The sequence below is a fragment of the Carassius auratus genome, chromosome 45, assembly GCF_003368295.1.
Source record: "Carassius auratus strain Wakin chromosome 45, ASM336829v1, whole genome shotgun sequence".
NCBI lineage: Eukaryota > Metazoa > Chordata > Actinopteri > Cypriniformes > Cyprinidae > Carassius > Carassius auratus.
Window position 1 is genome coordinate 6,252,780 of NC_039287.1, and position 24,705 is coordinate 6,277,484.

The following is a 24,705-nucleotide window of genomic DNA, read 5'->3' on the forward strand; positions in this document are numbered from 1 at the left end:
AGCAGCGCAACACACACCAGAGTGGAGCCGCCGTACAGCAGCACACACAGCGCGATGGTGCGTCTCAGGACCGCGTCGCGCAACTTAACTGCGTCAGCGCGGAATCAAACTTATGGACTTGTGAGGCAAGTCAGTTCACGCGTTTATCCCTGAACTAAGAAAAAAAAAATCACAACAAACTATTTCCAGGACTCTGACACAACACCGCAACGAATGAGCTCATGGTGATCTCCACAGAACGGACTAAAGACGCGCCAAGCACGGTCACCTTCGCTGTTAAGGAGACTTGCGAGAGGATCCCAAGAACGGCATCGGTTCAGTAACACCGAGACATTCCCGGCCAGCAGCAACGACCGAACCGGATCCCGCAGATCAATGAAGAATGCGCGAGCGCACGCACAGTCGATGAAGCCGGCGGCGAGATCATGCTTGTTCTGCCCGAGCCGAGCTTGCAGTCACTGCGGCTGGTGTTCCTCTTCGTCTTCGTCATGGATGTAGCGCCGTCCCCGGCTCTGACCGCCGGCTGCCCGGACCGCTGCGTGTGCGACGACCAGCTGGTGGTCCAGTGCGCGGGAAAACAGTTAAGCGACTTCCCCGTGGACCTCCCGCTGGCCACCCGGCAGCTGATCATCTCCAATAACCGGATCGGCGACTTGCCACCGCTGCAGCTCAACTACCTGTCGGACCTGGTGTACCTGGACTGCAGCAACAACTCGCTGACGGAGATCTCCGAGTCTACTTTTGGCAACCTGCGCAAGCTCGCCTACCTGGATCTGTCTTTCAACAGCCTGACGCAGATCGAGGACCGGACGTTTGGCCCTCTGGCCAGCCTGGTGATGCTGAGGATGACGGATAACCCGGGGCTGTCGGAGATCCACCCGGACGCGTTCGCGGAGAACGCGGCGCTGCAGGTGCTGGACGTGAGCCGGAACAACCTGACGGCGCTCAACATCAGCTCCCTGATCGCGCTGCCGGCGCTGCGCTCGCTGGGGCTCAGCGGGAACCCCTGGAGGTGCGACTGCGACACGGAGGACCTGTGCCTCTGGATCCAGATAGAGGGCTTCAAGTTCCAAGGTCAGATGCGCTTCTTGTCTTTAACCGGTCTGAAAACTTTCCAAGTTCAATTTACGGCTTAAAAACCGGCACCAGACGTCGCCACAACTTTAGCGTATAAACCAGCCGACCTTACAGGCATTTTGGGGACAGTATGCGCCATTAATCTATAAAATGGTATAATAACAACCTTTCTGAGCTATTAAAACATGTTTGTTACAGTGAAAGCACATGTGGATTAATATAAGTGATTAAAATGTGATCAAAATGACTAAAGTAATTACGTTGTACAGTTATAACATAAAGACAGCACAAATGTGATTATAATCCACATTTCCACGTGACAAAGTGATGTCTAATTTTTTACTATGTTAAAAAATGTGTATATATATATATATATATATATATATATAATATATATATATATATATATAATTTACCACAAAATAATGCTTATTGCCAATTGTTCATTATTATTATTATGTAGGTTTTGTGATAATTTAGGCCTAAACATTTTTACTATATTTATATGAAATATTATATTTATATTATAAATAATATAGTTTTTTCTTTAGTATTATTTCATTTCGTTAGGCACCTTTTACTACTTTGCAGCTCAAATTGCTGAACAATCATGAAAAATTAAATGGACATAAAACATCAAACATAACACATCACATTCAAACACCACACAACAAATCAACAAATAGCAGAAATTAATAATGGCTACTCCATAAACCATTCCACAATCAAGGCCCGACAAAACTTTGAACAAAGTTTTTACAAATATCATTTACATTTAATCATCCAGCAGACTCTTTTATCCAAAGCGACTTACAAATGAGAACAATAGAAGCAGTCAGGTCAACAAGAGAACAACAACAGTATACAAGTGCCATGACATTTTTTTTTTTTTTTTTTATAAATGAAAAGACAAGAAAATAAAAGGTGCTAGTATAAGTTGGTTGAGTGCTGTCGATCAATATAACAAAATTGCCAGTAAATAGTTGTTTAATAATTAAATGTCTTATTATAAAAAGTTACTTTGAGTAATCTCTATACATATAGAGTATATGCAGACAAGCACACTGGAGCAGGTTATAATCATCTCTTAAAGTCTTTAACTTTAACAGCCCAAGTCTTTAACTGCTGCTATATTAACAAATGTTATTTCCTTTCCTCTAGGCATCATAATTGAACATAATGGAAGTGCTGATTGTTAATTAGTCATTTAGCTGATGGTTTTATACAAAATGTCCTTGTACACATATTATACAGTCTCCCAGGGGTAATTTGGAGTAATGTTACTCGATCAAGGGCACTGTGTATCACCACTAACAAACAATGAAGTAGCCACATTTTCAAGGTTTGAAAATATAAATGTAATAATTTAAGATTCAACCATTTTGTCTCACCAGCAACCCAAATTAACCAATAGAAAACATTACCAACATTGAACTTCTACTGCAGAATGTAGAAGTTCAATGTTGAAATATTGTTATTTAAAAAATAAAAAATAGTTTGAAGTGATTTCAATCCAGTCAGTGAACAACAAATGACCTTATAGTGAAGGAGAGAGAGAGAGCCAATGAAAGCCCAGCTAATGATCTCCACCATCAGACCTCAAGGGTGAGAAGTTCTTATCAGTCTTATCACCCTAGTTTGCGTTATCGAGTTATTCAGGCTGTTAATCTGATCTGAAGTCAGCGTCACGGTGGAACAGAGGGCAAACTGGCTCTCTTGACAGAATTATGACAAAAGACATGAAAGATGTGGACTAGAACAAAATGTTTGGTGAGGAAAACAAGATGCCAATGTGATGCATGTCTCAGCTGGTGGTCTGCTAATTTTAGAGAGGTTTTGGGTGCTTTAATTTGTTTAGGCTAAACCAGCAGAACAACTCATTGGCCAGGCTTGGAGACCAGCTAGGCTAAATTAAACCATTCAAAGCCAGTTTAGTCTTAGGGCAAATGTACTTAAATGTTAATCTCTGCACAAATGTGACATATTGAGCTGCATGCTCATCGTTATTTTTAGTCGAGCAGCTGTAATTGAACTTCAGATGTGTATGCTTCACATGATCCATGTCACTGTGTGTGAATCCATGCATGCATGTGCATAGGCTTATCCATTATTTGTGTATACTTATTTTCTTCCTGCCAGTTTAAAACCTCGCATTGGTGCAAAGATTGATTGACAGGGGAGTAGGAAGAGTTTTGGTGTTGTCCAAAATGCATTAGGGCGGATTAGTGTTTACTTTACAAATAGGTTTTGAGACATTTACATTTTTGGATCTTAAGGACTCACTGTCCACACTGGCATTTTGAAAGTGACAAAATGTGTCAGTATCTGACTCATTGGTAATAACTGAGAGGTTCAGTGTCCTTAACTATTACCGTGTTCACTCATTAACTATTCACTACATCAGTGGTTCCCAATCCTGGTCCTGGTCCTGGAGAACCCCCAACACAGCACATTGTAGATGTCTCCCTATTCAAACACACCTGATTCAACTCATCAGCTCATTAGTGAAGACTCCTTGACCTCAAATGTGTGTGTCAGATAAGATGGACAGCAAATAGTGTGCAGTGTTGGCGGTTCTCCAGGACCAGGATTGGGAACCACTGCACTACATAGTTGAATGTCACAGAGTTAACTAGATGAGGAAACAGTGAGCAAAATTAAGTGAATTAAGAAACTGCTTCAGACAATATTGAATCATTTTCAAAACAACATAGTTTGAAAGATCCATTTCAGGAAACCGTCATGAAGGCAGTTGTGGCCTAATGGTTAGAGAGTTGGATTTGTAACCCAAAGGTCACGGGTTTGAGTCTTGGTACCGGCAGGAGTTGTAGGTGGGGGAAGTGAATGTGTGGCTCTTTTCCACCCTCAGTACCACGACTGAGGAGAGTTTCTTGAGCAAGGCACTGAACACCCAACTGCTCATTGGGTGCCGCAGCAAAAATAGCTGTCCACTGCTCTGGGTGTGTGTTCACTACTTGGATGGGATTATTATTGGATGGGATATTATTATTATTTTGTATTTTCATTGAGATTTCTTAAGATTAAACTTATTTGGGACCCCCTGGAAGCTTGCTGAGGACCCTTAGAGGACACAACCCCTTGGTTGAGAACCATTGGGTTGAGTTTGATTTGAGTCTACAAAGCCTTATTTGTTATTATTAATTGTTTATTTCAGAGCAGTTTTGTTCTTGGTTGTTTTATCAGCTGTTAACATCATAATGAAACTGTTAAAGATAGAACACAGAAAGTATAGAAAGAATGACAACTAATTCCAGAAATAAGTCAATAGAGTCTGGGAACTTAATAGAGAAAATTGAGCTTTTCCATGAGATTGAACGTAAGCTCTATGGCCTTTCCGTTATCAGGAAGCAAAACCCCAAGAATGCAAAAACCTCATATCTCTCGGTATATTCAAAGACGCGCTGTCTGTCTGCTCATTGTCTCTCTCTTGATTAAACTCTCTCACTTTTGGCATTGCTGCGTCCACTGAGAGCAGGTGGCTAATTATGTCTTTTTTTAAAGTGGATATGAGAATTCTTGTCCCATAATATAATCCTGTCCAAGCACTCGGTCTGCACCAGCTTACAAGATCACTGGTGCGTCTCTATTAATCACTAAAAATCACCCACTTCAGACGAAAATACTTGTTCTAAAATGATAGTTCACTTAAAAAGAACAAATATTGTCATCATTTACTCACCATCATGTTGTTGCAAACGACTTCAGTGGAACACAAACTGATACATTTTTAAAGGATGAGAATAGGAGCTTTCAATCTTTAATTGGATGCAATATCACCATAAAAGTGATTAATATAACTTGCGTTATATTTCAAGTCTTCTAAAGTTTTTCATCTCGACTTGAGAGAATGATGTCCGATTTCTGAATGAATCTTTCAGTGTTTCTCACATAAAGCCACACTGAGAAGGTAGCACAGAAGTTGTGTGAGTCATCTCTATGACATTATTATGATGAAAGCACCAGTCTACATTCATAGTTTTTTTACAACAACATAAAGTTAAGTAGTCTTCCCAGACCTGTGTGATTCTTTTTATTGTGTGGAACAAAAATAGAGGAATTTTAAAGGACATTGCACAGTTGAACTACTCTTTTAATGCCCTCTCCTGTGTCTACTTGTAACTACAAATGTAGAAAGCAATGCTAAAGTATTTAATAATACTCTTTTGTGTGTGTGTCGGTGTGTATAGAGTCTATTAAGTGTGTGTTTGGTGCAGACCCAGTGACCACTCTGTGTGATTCACACCACTTTAGCATCTGTGAGTCATTTGGTTTTCTCTGCCTCCCTCTTTCTCTCTCTCTCACCCTGAAATATTCACAAACAGACCTTCAAAATGCTTCTATTTAAATCAGCGTCTTAGTCCGGTGCAGTATGCTAATTACAATTCTCAGCGCAGGGTTCCCTAAAGAAGAGAAAGGGCCGAAACCAATATTGTGGAATTGACGTCAGCCTGAGCTCTAAATGTAGGACGAAATCCTGATTCATCACCATTGTCCTTCAGCTTTGGATATTGTTGATCTTCAAAGATCTCTCCTGCAGTTCATATGCACAGAGGGAGGTTTACGTGAGGTAAAGCAGTTTATCTGGTTTCACACACACAAAACATCACTCTCGGCTTGTGCTGTCTTAACAACCGCTTCAGATGATCTTATGAATGTAAATGGAAGAATTTCGTTCCTGTGTTGATATATTTACGGGCTTGTCCTTTTCATCAGACAGCAGTAGTTTTGGTTAACATCACAGCCTGGTAAAACAATGATTTGCTCACTAGTTGTTGGTGGTTTGTAATGGGTTGATGTTTGGTTAGTTACCACAACTCAGTTAGACACTATAACCAACCCGATCTCACGGCAATTCGTACATTTTTCACAAGGTGGCTTATTCGTACGACCACACTCGTACAATTTCATACGACTGTTGCCAAATCGTACGTATTTTACGAGTTGCACAATTCGTATGAATTTGTACGAATGACCTACACCTAACCCCGCCCCTAAACCTAACCGTCACTGGGGTCGTATAAAATCGTACGAGTGAGGTCGTTCAAATTCATACGAATAAGCCACCTCGTAAAATAAGTACGAATTGGTCGTGAGATAGCGTTGCTATAACTACATCTTCTGGAGCAAAAAATTATATTTCTCTATTAAATGTCAGTCATAGAAATTAGGCTGATTAAGTGAAAAAAAAGCAAGCTGCAACATATATAATGCGAATATTTCATTATAATACTGATTTCACTCTTGTCAACCTGCTGCTTTTCGTGTCACCATGGAAACCTATTTCCAGCTCTGAGTGAAATGAATTAAAATCTCTTTGCAACCGTTTCATTTTGTCTTAGTGTCTTGCAGTTGCAACTCTGTTTATTGTTTATTGTTTCGCGACTTTTTAAATTTCAATGTTACTTTTTCTCTGTTTCACACTGTCTCCCAATTGCAACTTTGTTTGTGATAATTTTATTAGACTTTGTTTTGCATAATTGTGATTTAATATCATACAGCTGCGATTTACAACTTTGTTTCTCAAGATTGTGACTTAATGTAGTTTCATATCTCGTAATTGCAGCTGTATATCTCACAATTGACTTTTTTATCTCGCAACCACAACTCTGTTTTTCACAAGCTATATTTTTCATAATTTTAATAATCTGGATGTGATTTATATCTTCCAATAGGACTCTTTATATTCAATTTATAAATCTCAGAAATTTACTTTTTATCTCTTAGTGTCACATCATGTCTGCTGATTGCAACTTGTTTCTGATGATTGACTTTATAACTAACGATCTCTACTTTAACGTGCAGTGTGTCATCTCTCAGTTGCGACTTTGTTTTTGATAACTGATTTTATAAAATGCAACTTCATTCTGTGTAATTTATTTTTTATATCTTATAACTGCAAATTACAAACTGTTTCTCAAAACTGTGAATTTAAACTTTCACACTGACCATTTTACCATATTTTAATCCCTACCATATATCACAGTGCAGGATAGTTGCTGACTCCCCGGTGAAGAGTTTGGGACTGTGCGGCACATATTTTTTCAAGGTCTATAAAGTCTGCAATTCCATCTAGGCTTGGTCATTACACTTTTTCTACAGCGATAACAAACACAGACCAATAGCAGCTCTGTTTATGAAGTCCCTGGCTGCTATTACCAGCCTGTCAGCCAAAAACTATTTGTTGAATTTTCCCTTTGAGTTCACAAGAAAGCTAAAGAATATTAAGCAGGAATATTTTAGCTGTTTTTAGCCATACAATGAAAGATGAAGTGCCGCTACGTTTTTTTTTTTTTTTTTTTGCAAAACTACAAAAATGTATCTGTACATGACACTGCAGTTTCCAGCTGAAATGAAAAGTAAGACACTAAAAACATTTTTTCCTTTTCACACACAAACGATGATTACAGTGGCAGATTGTTGATGAATAAAGACTTATTGTAGCGCATTTCCGTGCACAATACTGTGTTATGACCTCAAAGCACTTTTAGTTTATGATTTGTAAACTAGTTCATTTTGACTTTTGCATCGGTTATAGATATTTATGGTTTTTCTTTAATAGTAAACTTACTCGATCACACACCTGGTACATTTCATTGCATTTGCGAATGCCCATTTTACCATATATTTATGGCTACCATATATCACAGTGCAGGATAGCTGCTGACTCCCCAGTGAAGGGTTTGGGACATCATTTTTCTAGGTCTATAAAGTCTGCAAATTCCATGTGGGCTTGGTCATTACATTTTCTCTACAGCAACAACAAACACAGGCCAGTAGCAGCTCTGTTATGATGTTTTATGTTTTCTGGCTTGATTGCTACATTTTGTGTTTGTAGGTATATGTGTGTGTGTGTGTGTGTTCTTATATCTCTGTTCTCTATTTGTCCTGGGCCTCGGAGAGCCACCGTTTTTATTAACTCACACTCTGAAGGCTTCATCCTTTGGGGATACATCTGCTCCAGTTGTTTAGTGTGTGTTTGTGTGTTTCAATCAGGTATCTTAAACTAAGTTTCACCAATTTGCTGAGTTGTACTTCATAACACAGGCATTTGAGTTTAAAAACAGTTAGATGCTGCTCTCTGCATCCGTGTTTTTGTTCTGTAACATGCTGAAGTGTTGACACATGGATATGGGTGTTTGGATGATCAGATGTGAGAGTTAATTGGGAGTCCTCTGGCATAGTAAATGCAGCGTATGGGAGTGTGGGTGTTGCATACTGAGTGGATGCAGAGGCATGTGGCGACGCCAGATGCTTCTGCTAATAGGGTCTGATTTAAAGGCGAGCCTGGGGCTCACGGTGAGTTTGTTAAGTGCCGCCTCATTCTGTGGGCACTAAGCTCTGAAAAATGAATGCAACAATCGTGCATCGTATGTTTAAAGACATAATTTACACCATTGAGTATGTGACAAATACACTTAACAAATATAGTTTATAACAACTTTTTGTAAGCAGATAGCCTAATATATCAGCAACAGTTTGTTTGCATTTTATTTAGGGGTTTCACTAATGGAGAGTGATTAAAATAGTGCTTGTTTCTGTGACATGGGGCATCAAATGCAACCTTAGAATTACATTACTGGTTAAAATTTTGAATATTTAACACTTTTAAATGTTTTTGAAAGAAATCAAGGAGAGCTGCATTTATTTATTTGAAAGAAGCAGTAAAACAGTCATACGAAATATTATTACAATGTTTTCTATTTGAATGTTTTAAATGCCATTTATTCCTGTGATGTACAGCTGAATTTCCAGCATCATTACTCCAGGCTTCAGTGTCACATGATCCTTCAGAAATCATTCTAAAATGCATATTTGCTGCTCAAGAAACATTTCTGATTATTATCAATGTTAAAAACCATTGGGATGCTTAATATCTTTGTGCCAACCATGAAACACTATCATTCAAAAATAAATGAATACTTCAAAAGGAGCCATTAAATTGATCAAACGTGACAATAAAGACATTTATGTTACCAATGAATGCTGTGCTGTTCTTTTGAGATTTCTGTTCATCAAAGAAACCTGAAAAATGTATCACAGTTTTTACACACACACACACACACACACACACACACACACACACACACATTATTAATAATCAGCATATAAGAATGATTTCTGAAGGATCATGTAACACTGAAGACTGGAGTAATCATATTGAAAATTCAGCTTATAATATATTTAAATAAAAACCAGTTATTTTAAATTTCAATATTATATTTCACAGTTTTACTGTTTTTACTGTGTTTTTGATTAGATAAATGCAGCCTTGGTGAACATAAGATACTTTTTGACTGAATTAATTACCTGGCACGAAATACAATATTTCATGACAAAATGCAAATCTCAGTTGGGTCAGCACTTCATTTAGTGCACAGAATTTGAAAAAAAAAACTGTAGGGCCTGCATTCATTCAAGTTCCTTTTAATTTGTGCACATAATGAATTCACTTTTTTTATGAAAACACTTTTTGGGAACAAAATGCACTCAGCAGGTCACAGTGGCTCCTTGACATATGTATTGCATTGACTATTTATTAGAGGAATTTAGCACTTGACAGATGGAGAGTAACACAGTAGCCACCGACGGCACTTAGACAGACTGTTTATACTCAGTTCGTGGCAGAACCGATCCAAGATCTGACTAATGTCATCAGTCCCAGTCTGATTGGCTGTCACAAGAAAACTAAAGAATATTAAAGAAGAATATTTTAGCTGTTTTTGACCATACAATGATAGACAAAGTGCCTTTTTGCAAAACTACAAAAATGTGTCTATACATGCACTGCAGTTTCCAGCTGAAGCGAAAAGCAAAACACTAAAAACCTTTTTTCCTTTTCACACACAAATTATGATTACAGTGGCAGATTGTTGATGGATAAAGACTAATTTTAGTGCATTTCCTTGAATACTGTGTTTTGACCTCAAAACACTTTTAGTTCATGATTCATGATTTGCAAACTAACTAATTTTGACATTTGCGTCACAGTCAGCTTTATATGTATGGCTTTTCTTTCAAAGTAAACTTACTCTAAATGCACACCTGGTACATTTCATAACACTTGGGATGCGTAGCGCTTGGGTACGAGTCCCGTGAAACATGAGTCACAGTTAAAGAGCTTAAAGACTTGGTTCTTTAATCTCACATTTGCTTTAGTTAACACTATCAGTTAGGTTTAGGACTGGGTTTAGAGTAGATGACACGTTAGTTTCAAACACAAAAGAATGTCACTCAATGGACACTTAATTTCTGGACATGCATGACGCAAACAGTGTAATAAAACTAAAACCAACAATGTAATAATAAAACATCGCTAGATTCACCTTCATCTTTTTGGGATAAAACCGAATTCACATTTAACGCCACCCACTGGACAGTTATCTTTGAAAGTGTCACCATTTAAGCTGCGGTGGGTAACTTTTGACGCTCTAGCGGTTAATAAACAGAATTGCTTGCGTCTTGCGGAAGAACATCGTAGCCGGATCTACTTCTCTCTGTTTATGTCTATGAAGAATCACAAAGGTACTGGGTTACTCCGCCCCGGTACCCCCAAAGTAATCTAAAATAGTCCGAATATAAACACTTATTATAGGTGCACCCTAGTGATTCAGGACAAGCTAAAAACACGGTTTGGAAAATGGATTCATGGTGTACTCGCTTATTATATACATTTTTCTACATTTTGAACACAAACAAAGTTACGGACCGCAGCTCTGATTGGTTGCTTCTTACCGGGAGCGCATGACTTTCTGCAAATGGCAATAGGACACTGGGAGGAGCCAGAGGAGCTTTGATTTTTTTCACAGATTATCTGTCTCATATTCTACTGTCAGGACATAATGACAGGTTTAATAAATATGTAAAAAATATTTTTTTACAAAACTGCAGCTTTAACAAGGTAATATTATTTAGCAGAAATGCTGCCATAGCCATGTTTTCCCAGCGCGTCTCTTCCTGTCTAAGTGGGCGGCTCTTGGCTAGAATAAGCTGCAATGTGGAACAGACTTTATGCTGATAGTCAAAAGTGTGGCTACACAGGACTACTAACAAGCACACGCTAAAAATGCTAATCATATTCTGGACGCTTATGGTGCTTCACATTTCAGAATTCTGTGGTGTATTCACACTTTGCATGTCCTAATTTTCTGGTGAATTGTGGCAGCTCACTGTATATCTACCTCTCGCTTCTTCAGTCTATAAGGAGCAGAACTTGTAGCTAGGGTCTCATCAGGATAAGAAAGATAACTGCTGGCTCATCATCTACTGCACCTCATAATAAACTAGCCCAGGTGATTTGATAGTTTATAATTGTGATGTAGTGTGTCAGAACACATGATGATATTTCTCAGCGGCTCTATTGTTTCAGGAGGTGACGGTTCTCCTCATTGTCAGCACTTTCACAGTGTTGACTAACAGAGCGAGAGAGGAACAAACTGTCAGGGAGAGACAGGACCAGCGTTCTTCCTATTTGACACTCAGAGGACTTTATTTCGGTCTGACGTCATCAAAATCACTTAATGTCTGAGACATATTTGCTCTGGTCCAAACTCTATAGTGAGCTGCTTACCTACGCAACAAGTTAGACTTGGAATAGACGGAAAGACTATTCCAAACAGAAGACGGTAAAACTGTGGTCACTTATATAATACTTTGTTTTGTTCAAATTCAAAGGCAGTGCTGCATGTAAGCGTCATTGATATGTTAATCCACTAGGGGCGTCTCTGGATGGCAATTGTGTGACGAGGTTGGGTTGAGATTGAGGTTGAGTTGTACTTCGTAAGGGTTCATTTATTGCTTGGTTTGTTGATTTTCTTAATTTTTGTCGAGTATATACAAAAGTTTAGGGTCTGTAAGATATAAGTCTCTTATATTTACCAAAGCGCCATTTATTTGATCAGAAATCTAGTAATGCTTTGAAATATAATAACTTTTTTTATAATTATTATTTTGAAACAATTTATAATCATTTTAATATGCTGATTTGGTGATCAAAAAGCATCTCTTGTTATTATCAAAGTTGAAAAGGTTTTAGTTTTTTTAGTTTTTTTTGATGAAAATAAAGATCAAAAGTACTTTTTTTGTGTCAACGTTTTTACTTTCACTGTTTAATGCAACCTCGCTGAATAACAGTTTTCATTTCATAAAAAAAAAGAAAAAAAGGGCAGTAGTATATCTGGTGGAACTACTTACTTTTGGGCACTTCTGACACAAAATGGACCTGAAATTACACTAAACATGAATTTCGCTTTAAGTGAAACACATGATTCGAAGACTAATTGTCTGAAAAAATGAACACCATTTAATAATATAAAAGATACACAAAACATGCTCATAACTCTATTATTATAGTATATACTCATATTGACATTGTATTCTGAACTGCAGTATATTGTCAGAAGATCTGAATTATGCTTGTAACTGCTATGCTTTGTTCAGCACATCGATTGACTTCGAAAGACAATAGATTAGCCCCATGACATCCATCCATACTGGGAAAGTGACTGAATGCCCTCAACCTCACGTGTCCTCTGATATCTGAAGTATATGTGTTTACGGTTGTGTGCGTGTGAGTTATTTGAGGGGGCAGATATGGAGATAGTATTAGATTCATATGTGCAGCAGTGAGAGCGATGCCTTCCAGCGAGCACTGTTTGACAGGAAAGAGAGCAGCAGTTTGTGTCGCCGAATGCTTGTGTTGTTTTCTGTAATACAGTATTGCTTTCACTCTGTCCCAATCCCTTGGTTTTTGCCTTGTTATCCGCTCTGTCTTGCCCTGATGAAGTGCACTGATTGGCTGAAGGGTATCTGGTTGGGCCAGGCTCATAGGCACAGAGCCAAAGAAGTGGGCGGTCTCAGGATGGGAGTTAAATATTCATGAAGAATGGGATCAAAGCACAACAAGAAAAAAACGAGTCAGAATATAGATATGGAAACAGATATACAGAAGTGGATCGTTATGGCTTTTAGAAGGTCTTATAATATATAGCCCACCTTCTGTTATTCCTTTGCTAGACATTTATGTTTTGACGAATTGTTTCATACACATGGGAGTTGATTTCGAGGTCAGATTCCACTTGATTCTTCATGCATTTCATTGTTTCAGTGCTGTTATTGACTCATTGTCATGATGTAGATGTAGTTCTTAGATGTGACGCACGTCTGTGATGTGTTTGGTAATGACCTCAGCGTACGTCGTAGTAGCTCAGACTCCGCAGACTCACAGGAAGGTCACCTGACAGATGCTGAATGTAATCTACCTCAGCTGTTGTCATTGGTAGGAGTGAATAATATGTTCTCAAGGGCTTGCTGGGTTCCTTTATTTAGTGTACCACCTGCAGTTGACATTCAGGAGAGTTTTACGCCACTGTTGTAGTCCAGTCTGAATTCTCCTTACCAAATATCGTCATTCTCCTCAAACGAAAAAGCGACAAAAGTAACATGGCATTAACTGTGTAATACACAGCAGGTGTAAACATTCACACTGCACTACAAGGTCATTGAAGGATAAAGGAAATACGGGAACAGTATCACAAAACCACACATTTGTGAACTCTCCCATGTTAGATTAATACATGCACTATTGTTAGAAAACTTTACTAGGCATGTTTAGGAAATGCTGCCGTTTGGGGAACATAAACGTGGTCAGGCCCAGTTCCTGAGCCACAGACAGGTGCATGTGAGTTCTGCTCTGTTTGGCAGGGAAAGATCGCAGTGGACAGGCATCTGATATTTGACAGCCGTAACACATGCTGTGTGTTGATGGTCCTAAACAGACTGGTGTCCCTACCGGGCTTTTTAACTAGAAAGACTGTATTTTTTTCTTCTTCTGTTTTATGGTGAACAATATGCAATAACAACAACAGTAATAAACCAGACTGGACTAGCATAGAAATCCAGTCTATGCTGAAGTTGACTGCGCTTGTAATTGGTGGGCAGGCCATTCTCAGGAAAAGCTGTGGATTTTCTCGCTACAAGGACTTAGTCATGAAAGCCACGGAAACAGAGATATTCATGAATCATGTTTTAGATTATGTCATTTTTCCCGAAGCACATTTTAAAAACCATTGAACTGTGTATGTTTTCCCTCCCTCTGAGATCTCAGAGAAACATCCCTGTTAGAAAATGCAGTAGTGTAGAGCAGCATATACTGTATAGGAAAACAGCGGTGCTGATTCATCAACCAAACTGTAAACCAATAAACATTCATTAAAAAAAATAGAAATACAAAACAATAAATTGACATGAAACATGAAATTCTTATAGATGTATACAAAACTGCTTCACAGCTTATTAATATTTGAATTTTAATATTTGAACCCTTATTTGAGTTCGCCAAATAAAAGTCAATAATAATAAAATCTATAAATACATACATTTATTAAAAAATATACATTTTTGTGAAATGCCAGGTTTAGTTGGTTTTAATATTTCATGTGGTGCAAACCCACAATTAAGAATTTAGAATTATATTCCTGAATTAAGTATATTTTTAAATTATAAAATATGTAAGGAAGTGTAAGAAAAAATCTTACTTTTTTATTTATTTTTTATACTTTTTTATACCATGACATATTTTAGAATCAATTAAGTAAAACATTTCTTGAAAAAGGTTTAAACGTTTCTCCATGATTAAAAAAAAGCTAATTTCTTATAATATATATTTAAAAAAATGTTTGATTTTTAAAAGATTTGTACTCTTATATGTCATTGACAATCATACAAAGGCAATAAAAATTAATGATTAAGTTTAAAAAAAAAAAAAAGCATCACTTGTCCTCATCCTGAAACCAATTGGACCCTTAACTAATACTCCCTGAACCATTACCTAATCATGAGCTGTTTTCTAGTTTCCTTCAGAGACTGCAATCAGCAAATGCACCTTACAGGAGTTTGACAATAACCTGCGTAAATATTGTAGCAGCTGAAGCAAGACTAATGCTAAAGCCTCAGGGCGCTCTTTAATTGAGGGTGACGGGACAGTCTCTACCCTGCACACTCAGCATTATCAACACTAACCTTGAGCAAAAGTGTCACACAACAGTTAAATGAATAATTCACAGCAATTAACACCACTGTGGCGCTTCAGTTATTGCTGAATAGAGAAATGTTTGTTTTAGTCTTTAAAGGGACAGTTCACCCCAAAATATCTGCTTTTGTGTTCCACTGAGGAAATAAAGTCATACAGGTTTGGGATGAGATGACAGTGAGCAAAGGATGACAGATTGTTCATTTTTGGCTGAGCGATCCTTTTAAGTGAACTTATCATTTGTCGAATGTATTAAATTAGATTACATACAAGAGACCTTTCCAATCTTTTAGTTTAAGTCCCCTGAAGAAACATTTGAAAACACTGATGAAAAGAACTTGAGTCATCAGTTTTCTCTCCGACAGATGGTTATTGATATCATTTCTCTCTGTCTGGTAGTCACCTGCTGTTCACATGTCTCCAAAATGAAATCTGCTCAAATAATTACCCAGTCCCTTTCATGACCTGCCGCCTGCACCTTTCCAGAACTTTATGTCCGATAACAATAAAAAAACATCATGGCTCCAGAGACCTAAAATAATTAGCCTCTCTGAAAGAACTGCTGATGATAAAACAAGACTCTTTAACTGCGTTGGTCTGACACACTTAATCAGGCTTTTGCAAATGGCAGCAGATGTTCCATTACATTTCTTCTATCATAGTAGCAGGTGTTTGTGTATAATAAAAATAATGAAAATAATGATAGGATGAAAGCTTCCTGTAGACAGCATGCCATCTGTGGAGCGTTTCCTGTAAGGAACTGGCAGATACAGAGGAACTTGCTCTGATTCAGTGTGTGTGTGTGTGTGTGTGTGTGTGTGTGCACGTGCGTGCGTGCGTGCGTGCGTGCGTGTGTGTGTGTGTGTGTGTGTGTGAAGGTATCTGAGAGCTTTGACTGGAACATTAGCATCACTACATCCTTCTGCTACTAATAATGAAGTACTAATGATCTAATTAGGCTGAGGGTAGGCTTTTTGGCCGTACCAATTAACAATTCCAGCACCCTGAGGATACTTTTTTTCTGTATGCGTGCATGTTTTAAAAAGTGAGATTCTATACAATATTTATTCTGATGCTACCATTCCAATTAGTGAAGTAAAAGATTAAGTTAAAGTTTAAGAGTACCTTTAAATTACAAAAACACAAAACAACTAAAACAAGCCTAAGCTGGTTGGTTTCAGCTGGTTTTTCAGTGGGGAAATGGAGCTTTGAAGCTTTTGGCTGTATGTTCCATCTTTATAGAGCTCCAGAGGGGCATAATGGTGGAAAAAAAGGGACAGGATGAGATTATGACTTTTCATGAACACGTTTTACATATTGCCAAATTTGGTTATTTTAATTATTGCATTCTGCTTTCTAAAGACTGGTCAGAAATAAAAAGATTGTTACATTGAAATGTAAAATAAACAAATTAGAGTTTAATTTAATAAACTATGAAAAGCAGATGTATGAAAAAGGCCTGGGTAGAAATCACTTTCTGTGAAGGGGGGCTCCCCTCTCAGCTGAAATCTAGTTCAGGGGGTGGGGTGGTGTGCTTACCAGAGGTGAGGGGGCACATTGACCTAGGTGGCACTGATGCAGGTATGCAGATATGAAGCGGGTTGGATGGATGGATGTACAGACAGTCCCCTCACAAGACGTTCAAACTCCAATTTGCAGCTCTGTTTACTCTAGCGGTACCGAAGACATTTGAAGAAGGCATGTCTGACAGGACTGTCCCTGGTGGCATTGCCGGGAGTGACCCCTTTCTGAGACCATAATTACTACTGCTGACTGAAGCTGAAGATTAGGGGAAGTCGTGGCCTAATGGTTAGAGGGTTGGACTCCCAATTGAAGGGTTGTGAGTTCTAGTCTCGGGCCGGACGGAATTGTGGGTGGGGGGAGTGCATGAACAGCTCTCTCTCCACCTTCAATACCACGACTTAGGTGCCCTTGAGCAAGGCATCTAACCCCCAACTGTTCCCCGGGCGCCGCAGCATAAATGGCTATCCACTGCTCCGGGTGTGTGCTCACAGTGTGTGTGTGTGTGTGTGTGTGTGTGTTCACTGCTCTGTGTGTGTGCATTTCGGATGGGTTAAATGCAGAGCACAAATTCACATACTTGGCTGAATGTCACTTCACTCACTCATGAGTAGGCAGGATGTCACTCTCTGTTCAGGTTTATCTGGCTGCCATTAAACCCATGCAGGGTGTTCCACTAAAATAGTTCCCCCTCTGCCCGGGCTTCTCACAGGCTCTTACTCAGTAGAGCAGTTTTGGGAAAGTTCACTTTCTACATGAACTAGTTCAAAGTTCAATTCACAAATTTTAAAATGAACTAGTTCAGTTCATAGTTCAAACCACAAAATTTTGAACTAAGTTCACTAAGTTCCAAAAATGAACTAGTTCATAGTTCTTTTTTTCCATATGTTGCTGCGAGCTATTATTTTTCACAATTATTGCCACAGCCCATATAGAATCAGAGACAGCAATTATTTTATCAGTTTTAACAATGAAGCTATGCGTCAGATTTCATCTTCATATCCAATTTTGAATCCTTATCCAACCAGGGTTTGCATTAGCATTGAGGGGACAGCATTTCTCCCTTGTTGCTTTAATGTGTTGTCTCCCATTCTCACCGACCTTGTCATAAACATCATAAAATTATTTTAAATGATCATACGCCTTCTTGCTACATGCTGCTGTCGCCTCCATGCTTTTTTTTTTTTTTTTTGATGACGCGTCACGCATGCGGCGGACGGCGGAGCGACACTGGTGGTGTTGCCAGATTGGGTGTTTTTTCCACTACATATTAAGACCCGTTTACGGTATGTTTTAGCCAGGTTTTCGCCTGGAAGGCTCTATAGAAATCTGGCACCCTATTGAACGAAGTTAACCTGAGAGAGCGTGCCATTCACGGACACCAGAATGAACGAGTTGACAGTAACGTTCAGGCATTAATACAGCACCTTCAGTTCACGTTCGCCCAAAATATGAGCGAGTTCATGAACTATCGTTCACAATGAACGCGTTCAGGCACAACACTGTTAGTAGAGCAGTGCATTTTACTACCCTGTTCATTTTTGCTCCAAGATCCTGTTAAAGAACAGGCTTTTAGGTTAATGTTGCATGCTGCTGATACCCCTTGTTCATGTTTGATCATCTTTCAAATGCCCTTAGAAATCTTCCTTTCGTAAAGAACATAGTGCTTTTTAGAGTGGTGCTTGGCATTGCAAAATGATCCGGCACAATCCTGGACTGTCGCTAGACTACGGTGTTATGAGTTTGTAAGAATTGGCTAGGATGTTCTTGGTGGTTGGTAGGCGGTTGTTAGGTGGTTTATAGGTTACTAGCCCAAGGCAAAAGAACCCATGCCCATTTGTTCTGTATGTCATTACTTACGGCTTACATTTTAATATTTTGAAGAAATTTGGAAATTAAATTGTCGCTAAGGGCGCACTGATAAAGATCTGCCGATCTTTAATGTGCATCTCATTAGTAAAGCCGGTTCTCTAATCAGTGGTATATTCCATCAGGTTTTAGAGCAGCTGTTACTAAACAGAGCCGTTGTTAACTGACTAGCTGCGCAAATAAACACTGATAATGAACGTGGATTTGCGCAGCTTGTCAGTTAACAATGGCACTGTGTAGTAACAGCTGCTTTATGTGAAATCACGCACCTGATAGAATTTACCGTTGATTAGAGAACTGGTTTTACTGACGAGATGCGCATTAATGATCGGCTGATCTATGCGTGCACCCCTAATTGTAGCAAAACAAAGTACAGAGACTACTGGCAATACATCCACAGACATGCTGCTGTGAGCATATGGGAAATACTGCTGCTGCACATGTAACATATACGAAATAACCCCCATAAATAACATGAAATTAGCCTGTAGCAGATCTATACAGGTGGAGCTGGGGAAGGTGGAGGGTTTCTGAAGCGAGCTGCAACTGCTACAGCAAGCACTAGCCAAGTATGTTGAGCAGCTCATTGGCTGCTGATGTAAAAAGAACCAATCGGCTGTCCCATGTGAATAATGATGTCATTATGTGAGATTTAGATAGAACCGGCCTGCGCCATCTAGAGTTTCATGACAGAAATTTGTATTTATTTGAAATAAAAATCTATGTAACATTATAAATGTCTTTACTGTCACTTTTGATCAATTTAATGCATTCTTGATTAATAAAAGTATTAAAAACTATCTTGCAGACCCCAAACTTTTGAACTATATAGACAAAAGTATAGGCTCAACTGACCATTACACTGAAAGGGACTTTAATGACATCGCATTCTAAATTCAGATATTTTGATAGGAGAAACTGATATAGGGTTTTCGCTCCTTTGCAGTTATAACCACTTCCACTCTTCTGGGAAGGCTTTCCACAAGACTTTGGAGTGTTTCTTATGGAAAAGTTGCTCATTCATCCAGAAGAGCATTTGTGGTCAATCACTGATGTTGGATGAGTCCACACATACACTAAATGAAGTGTGCAGGGCTTAGATTTTTAAAGCTGTAATAATGTCCAATTTCAAACACCAAGAAAAATTTCTGTACCTCTGGGGTGAGGGGGAAATGGTGACTTGTGGGTAATTTGATGGCGGGCACAGTGAGATTATCTCTGTAATGACACAATTTGAGCAATCTAATGAGCAATCAACCTCTTTCAGCGCGTGTGTGTCACAGATGATGACGCAAGAGACCGTGGTTTGAACTAAAATGCCCTCGAGAAAAGAAGGATGGATGGAGAGAGGAAAAAAGATGAAGAAAGAGAGGCTAATTATAGAGGGAGGAGGACAGATTACACATAAATGACAGAGTTATGGTTATGGGACTTTAGATATTGAGAGCGAGTGATGTGTACTCACACTCAGAAAGCCCTCTAGTCTGGGATGTAATGTAAGGTCATACTTTGGGCAAGGGTTTGAGAAATGGCTCTGTGTGTGTGTGTGTGTGTGTGTGTGTGTGTGTGTGTGTGTGTGTGTGTGTGTGTGTGTGTGTAAAAGTAACATTTTAGGGCATCGAGGTCCGTTCAGTGTCACATTCTATTTGCATCTTGGTTCGTTCATTGCAAATGCTTTCTGTGTTAATCTCTGATTCATGCAGTGCTTCAATGACGACACTAAAAAACACATTCATTTCTGTCACCACAGTGCTTCCTGTCAGACCAAACCATATCAGCCCTAGTGCATGTGCCTGAAACACAGCCAAATATTGCTTTTGTGGGTACGCTCATGCAATCTAATGTCCTGTCAGTATGAGCTCAAATAGTATTATGAATGCTTAAATCAACGCATGGATGAATTCATTCATTTACTCTGGCTACCAATAGCAGCTCGTATTAAATTCAAGGCATTGATGTTTGCCTACAAAACAACCACTGGCTCTGCCTAAATTCATTACTTTAGACTTATGTGCCCTTCAGAAACTTAGGTTCTGTCATTCTAAAGAGATATTATTATTTCATTCTTCTGTACAAAAAAAGTGTTATTTGAGCTGTAGATTTGTCCAGAATTATCCTTCGCACCTTGATTGCATCTTGAAGGACACTGAAAGTTCAGACTTGATCTTTTAATGATCAAATTACTCGCTGTTATAAAAAGCAAGTGATTAAGTGTACATACCTCCACAGAGCACTCCTTTAAGATACCATGTGGCTAATATAAAAACATAGAGCACCTCAGATAGTTCCACATTTTCCTTGTTTGTCCTGTTATTACCTCATGGCTCATTTGACTGTAGTAGGAGACCAACTTGACAGCAGATAAAGCACAGAGGTCACAGTGTCTCTGCTGGGGCAGGTGGTTGTTCCTGGCCCAGTTCACAGGGTACGGGACACACTTATCATCATAATGACTTGCATAATGTCTGTCTGCTATTTTTGCCTGTATGGGAGAAGATTAGTTACCTGTTATCCTTGTCTTTAGCACCAGGTGGTCTTTTCCACGCTTCTCCATTGAACATGGGTCAGATGTTGGGTTTTGTGTATGTACATGTTCCTAGGCAAACAAGCCTAATGGAAAGCTTGAGGGATTCTACTGTTTTTGTCATTTGGAACTAATTGCGAACTGACCCTATTGGAAAATATTTTATAGATATAGCTAGTACATAAAAATAATTCCATTAGATCCTTTGTGATTTCATCAATGACATTAAACAATTGTTAACTGCATCTCTTGTGACTATCCGACATATTTGAATGGACTAGAATGAGTTTTGAAAGTGATTGGCCAGTCAGCATACACCTCGCTTTTCGGATTGATGAGATTTGTAAAAATCAATGCGTTTTAGAAAGGCGGGGCATGGAGGAGAAGCAATTATGTACATTATGTGGATAATATATATATATATTTTTTTAACCTTAAACCACATAAACACATTGCATTGCACCAAATACACTAAATAATGTTCTATTTAGCAAAGTCATATGACCCCTTTAAAACTGATTTGACATTCCTAGTTTCTGTGATTTGAAAAACATTTTTAAATGCATGCATGTGTCTGTCTCAGGTATCCAAACCACCTCAACTAAATCATCTGGCATTCTAAATACTTGGTTTAAAGGTCATCCGAGTTAAAAAATGTGAACTAAGTTTGAGATGATTTTAAAAGAATCTTCATAAATCATGCTTGACTGTTGCCTGCTTTGTGAGCCAGTTCTTTTTCTTTCCTTCTTTTTTTGGCTTTATTTTTAATTAAAACATAATGAAGTGTGCTATCATCTCGTAATGAGATTTGAAGTACATTTGGCTGGTCAAGGTGCTCATTAAATCTCTGCTGAATGCAGGACTCTTCCCAGGACAACCAAACCCAGAAATGACTTACTGCCACCACTATTCTCTCACAGTCTCTTCTCTTCTTCGTAATGAAGGAATTAGTGCTTGTGATTAAAGGTGAAGCAGCATCGTTACTCCTAACAACTCACACTGCCAAACAACCAGACATCAGTTAATAAGACAAAAGAAATTGAGTGGAATGTCAAAAAGACAAATTAAGAAAAGAGAAGTCTTTTACCTTTTTTGATTCCGCTTTTATTTCTTTTTTTATTTTTATTACGTACCCACTTTATGAAATGGGAAACTGAGGATCACAGAGGTTGAGCTGTGGCTGGCCTCAGTCTCAATATGAGTGTGTTTGTGGGTCATTCTGTCAGGCTGATATGTTGAGCTGACAGGCTGATACTCTGCTGGGCTCAGACTTAAAAAATGGGGATGATGGTTTGGTTTCTGACCTCTTTCTTCTTTAGGGCCACTACTGGAGGGATCAAGACATTGTGTGTGTGTGTGTGTGTGACAGAGAAATTTTAGGACACTTACTAACATTTATGTGCATAAATAAACACTTAAATTATGAATCATAAATGTATTTGTATTTATGTGTAACAAGTTTTCCAAAAGGTTCCTTTCAGACTGATGTTCCAGATCACCCTTGGTTTTATAAGAAAACAATTATGATATAATTTTTTATATTGTACATTTATATAAATGTACTTACACATTAACCACAGCCGTGTGGAACAAAGTGTACAAGCAATTTATGAGATATTTATTTGTTCATAACACCATCCTAATTGCAAAATCATAAACATCATCATGTTTCATCATTCCTATCTAGCACCTATGAGTACATGATATATATATATATATATGAGTATATAATATTCTTATATGCTTACGTACTGTAATGCACTGATATTAATAAAGTCAAATTCTTCCTTTTTTCAGGATTCTTTAGTGAATATAACGTGAATATTTAAAAAGACTATATTTATTTGAAATATAAATATTTGTCCTATAATAAATGTGTACTGTCACGTCTGATCAAAGTAATGCATCATTATTGAATAAAAGTATTATCTAAATCTTAGATTGTTGCTGTCCTACCCTCATTCTCACCCATGCACTCCTCTCACTTCCTGTCTAGATGAGGGGCAGACGGTGTGCCAGGGGCCGCCAGACATGCTGGGTCAGCGCCTGGCAGAGCTGGGCATGCAGCTGAGATCGGAATGCCACCAGGGCCTGGGTTACTGGGACTACCTGTTCTTCATCGCCATCGGCTTCGTCATCTTCAGCGCTGGGACGGTGTCAGCATGGGTGATGGGCATACTCATGGTTCTGTATGAGCGCTACAGCAAGAGGAAGAGTGAGGAGCTTGACAGTGAAGACGAGGAGGAGACAGTCATCCGAGGGGCAGGAAGTGGAGGAGGAGGGGGTAACCATGGCAATGGGGACGTGAACAAACCAGGCATGCAGGTGTGACCAGAGGACAGAGGGACACTGGGAAATCTTTGATGAAATGAGAGCAAGCTACGGACAGAGAAAAGGAGTTTTCTTTTCTATAAAGATGTTTTAAGTGCACTTTTTTAGAATGTGTCAACATTAGTTTTAGTTTAAGAGAAGGGCAAGGACAGACAGATTAGATTTATTTCAATTCTTATAGGTGGACTCAGACAAACAGACAAGACTGAGAGACCGTTTAGAGGGACACATTGAACTTCCAGCTGGAAAATATTGCTGTTTCTGACAGATCTGAAGGATGATCTTAGTTAAATGCATAGAAATAATGCTCACTCACACAGACTGCTCTCCCCAGTGTTAGTCATGTAATTGGGGCAGGGTGATAACACTGTGTTTCACACTTAAGTGAGAGACAGTGAGAAGGAAGGAAAAGGTAAAAAGACAGATAGAGAGGCTTGGAGACTTGTCCAGTAAGCTATCTTAGCTTTTATTTACTAGCTCGGTCAAAGAAAGGAATGTAAATGGAGGATATGCAAGGCAGTCTCTCCAGATTCATGCAGTGTGAAATGAATGAATAGAAGATGGAAGACTTTTCTAAACTGTCTGCACAACTCCATGGAAGGCTGAAAATTGTTTTAAAGGGTTCACAGACTGACTGACTGCTCAAATGATGGATTGACGACATTTTATTGCAGGGCTTAACAATAAGGACTTTTCTACTACTACTAATTTTCACATTGACAAAATATATATACATATATAATATAAATATAATAATATTATATAATATAAATATAATATATTAATATAAATATTGATGAATAATAAAAATATGGACAAATAATAATAAATATTATACTATATTTTTATATTATTATAATTATAATATATTTTTAAATGCACATCATAAAAAAAATTAAGAAATTCAGCAAATGTTGCATCATGATCAATCAATGTATCATGATTTCCACAAGAATATTAAGAAACACAACTGTGTTCACCATTAAAAATAAAAATAGCATTGATTAGTATTCATATTATTACAGCAAATCATATTAGAATGATTTCTGAATGATCGTGTGACACTGAAGACTAGAGTAAAGATAATGAAAATTCACCTTTGCATCGTAGGAATAATGTGCACTTCAGACTGTAGTAATGAAAAAGCACTTATTTAAAATTGTATTAACATTTAACAGTATTGCTGTGTTCACTGTATTTTTTTTAATCAAATAAATGCAGCCATGGTGAGCATAAAAGATTTATTTAAAAAACTTTGTTTTAGTCCAAATTTTGAATATATGGATCAGCACAATTTGTTATATTATTCAGTATATATATTCACACAATATTCACA

General features: G+C 38.3%; 1 protein-coding gene across 1 annotated transcript; it reads left to right on the forward strand.

Moving 5' to 3' along the window:
• LOC113062741 (leucine-rich repeat-containing protein 52-like) lies at positions 1-24,085 on the forward strand. Its single transcript, XM_026232701.1, has 2 exons — positions 1-1,074; positions 23,035-24,085. Exons 1-2 carry the CDS (start codon positions 426-428, stop codon positions 23,367-23,369), a joined length of 984 nt encoding a protein of 327 aa, XP_026088486.1. The 5' UTR covers positions 1-425; the 3' UTR covers positions 23,370-24,085.
• Positions 24,086-24,705: the final 620 nt, after the last annotated feature.

Excerpts from the sequence above, each read along its gene's own strand:
- LOC113062741 (XM_026232701.1), top strand. The coding sequence starts at position 426 with ATGCTTGTTCTGCCCGAGCCGAGCTTGCAGTCACTGCGGCTGGTGTTC. Across the intron at positions 1,075-23,034 it reads AGAGGGCTTCAAGTTCCAAG|ATGAGGGGCAGACGGTGTGC; the intron begins GTCAGATGCGCT and ends CTTCCTGTCTAG.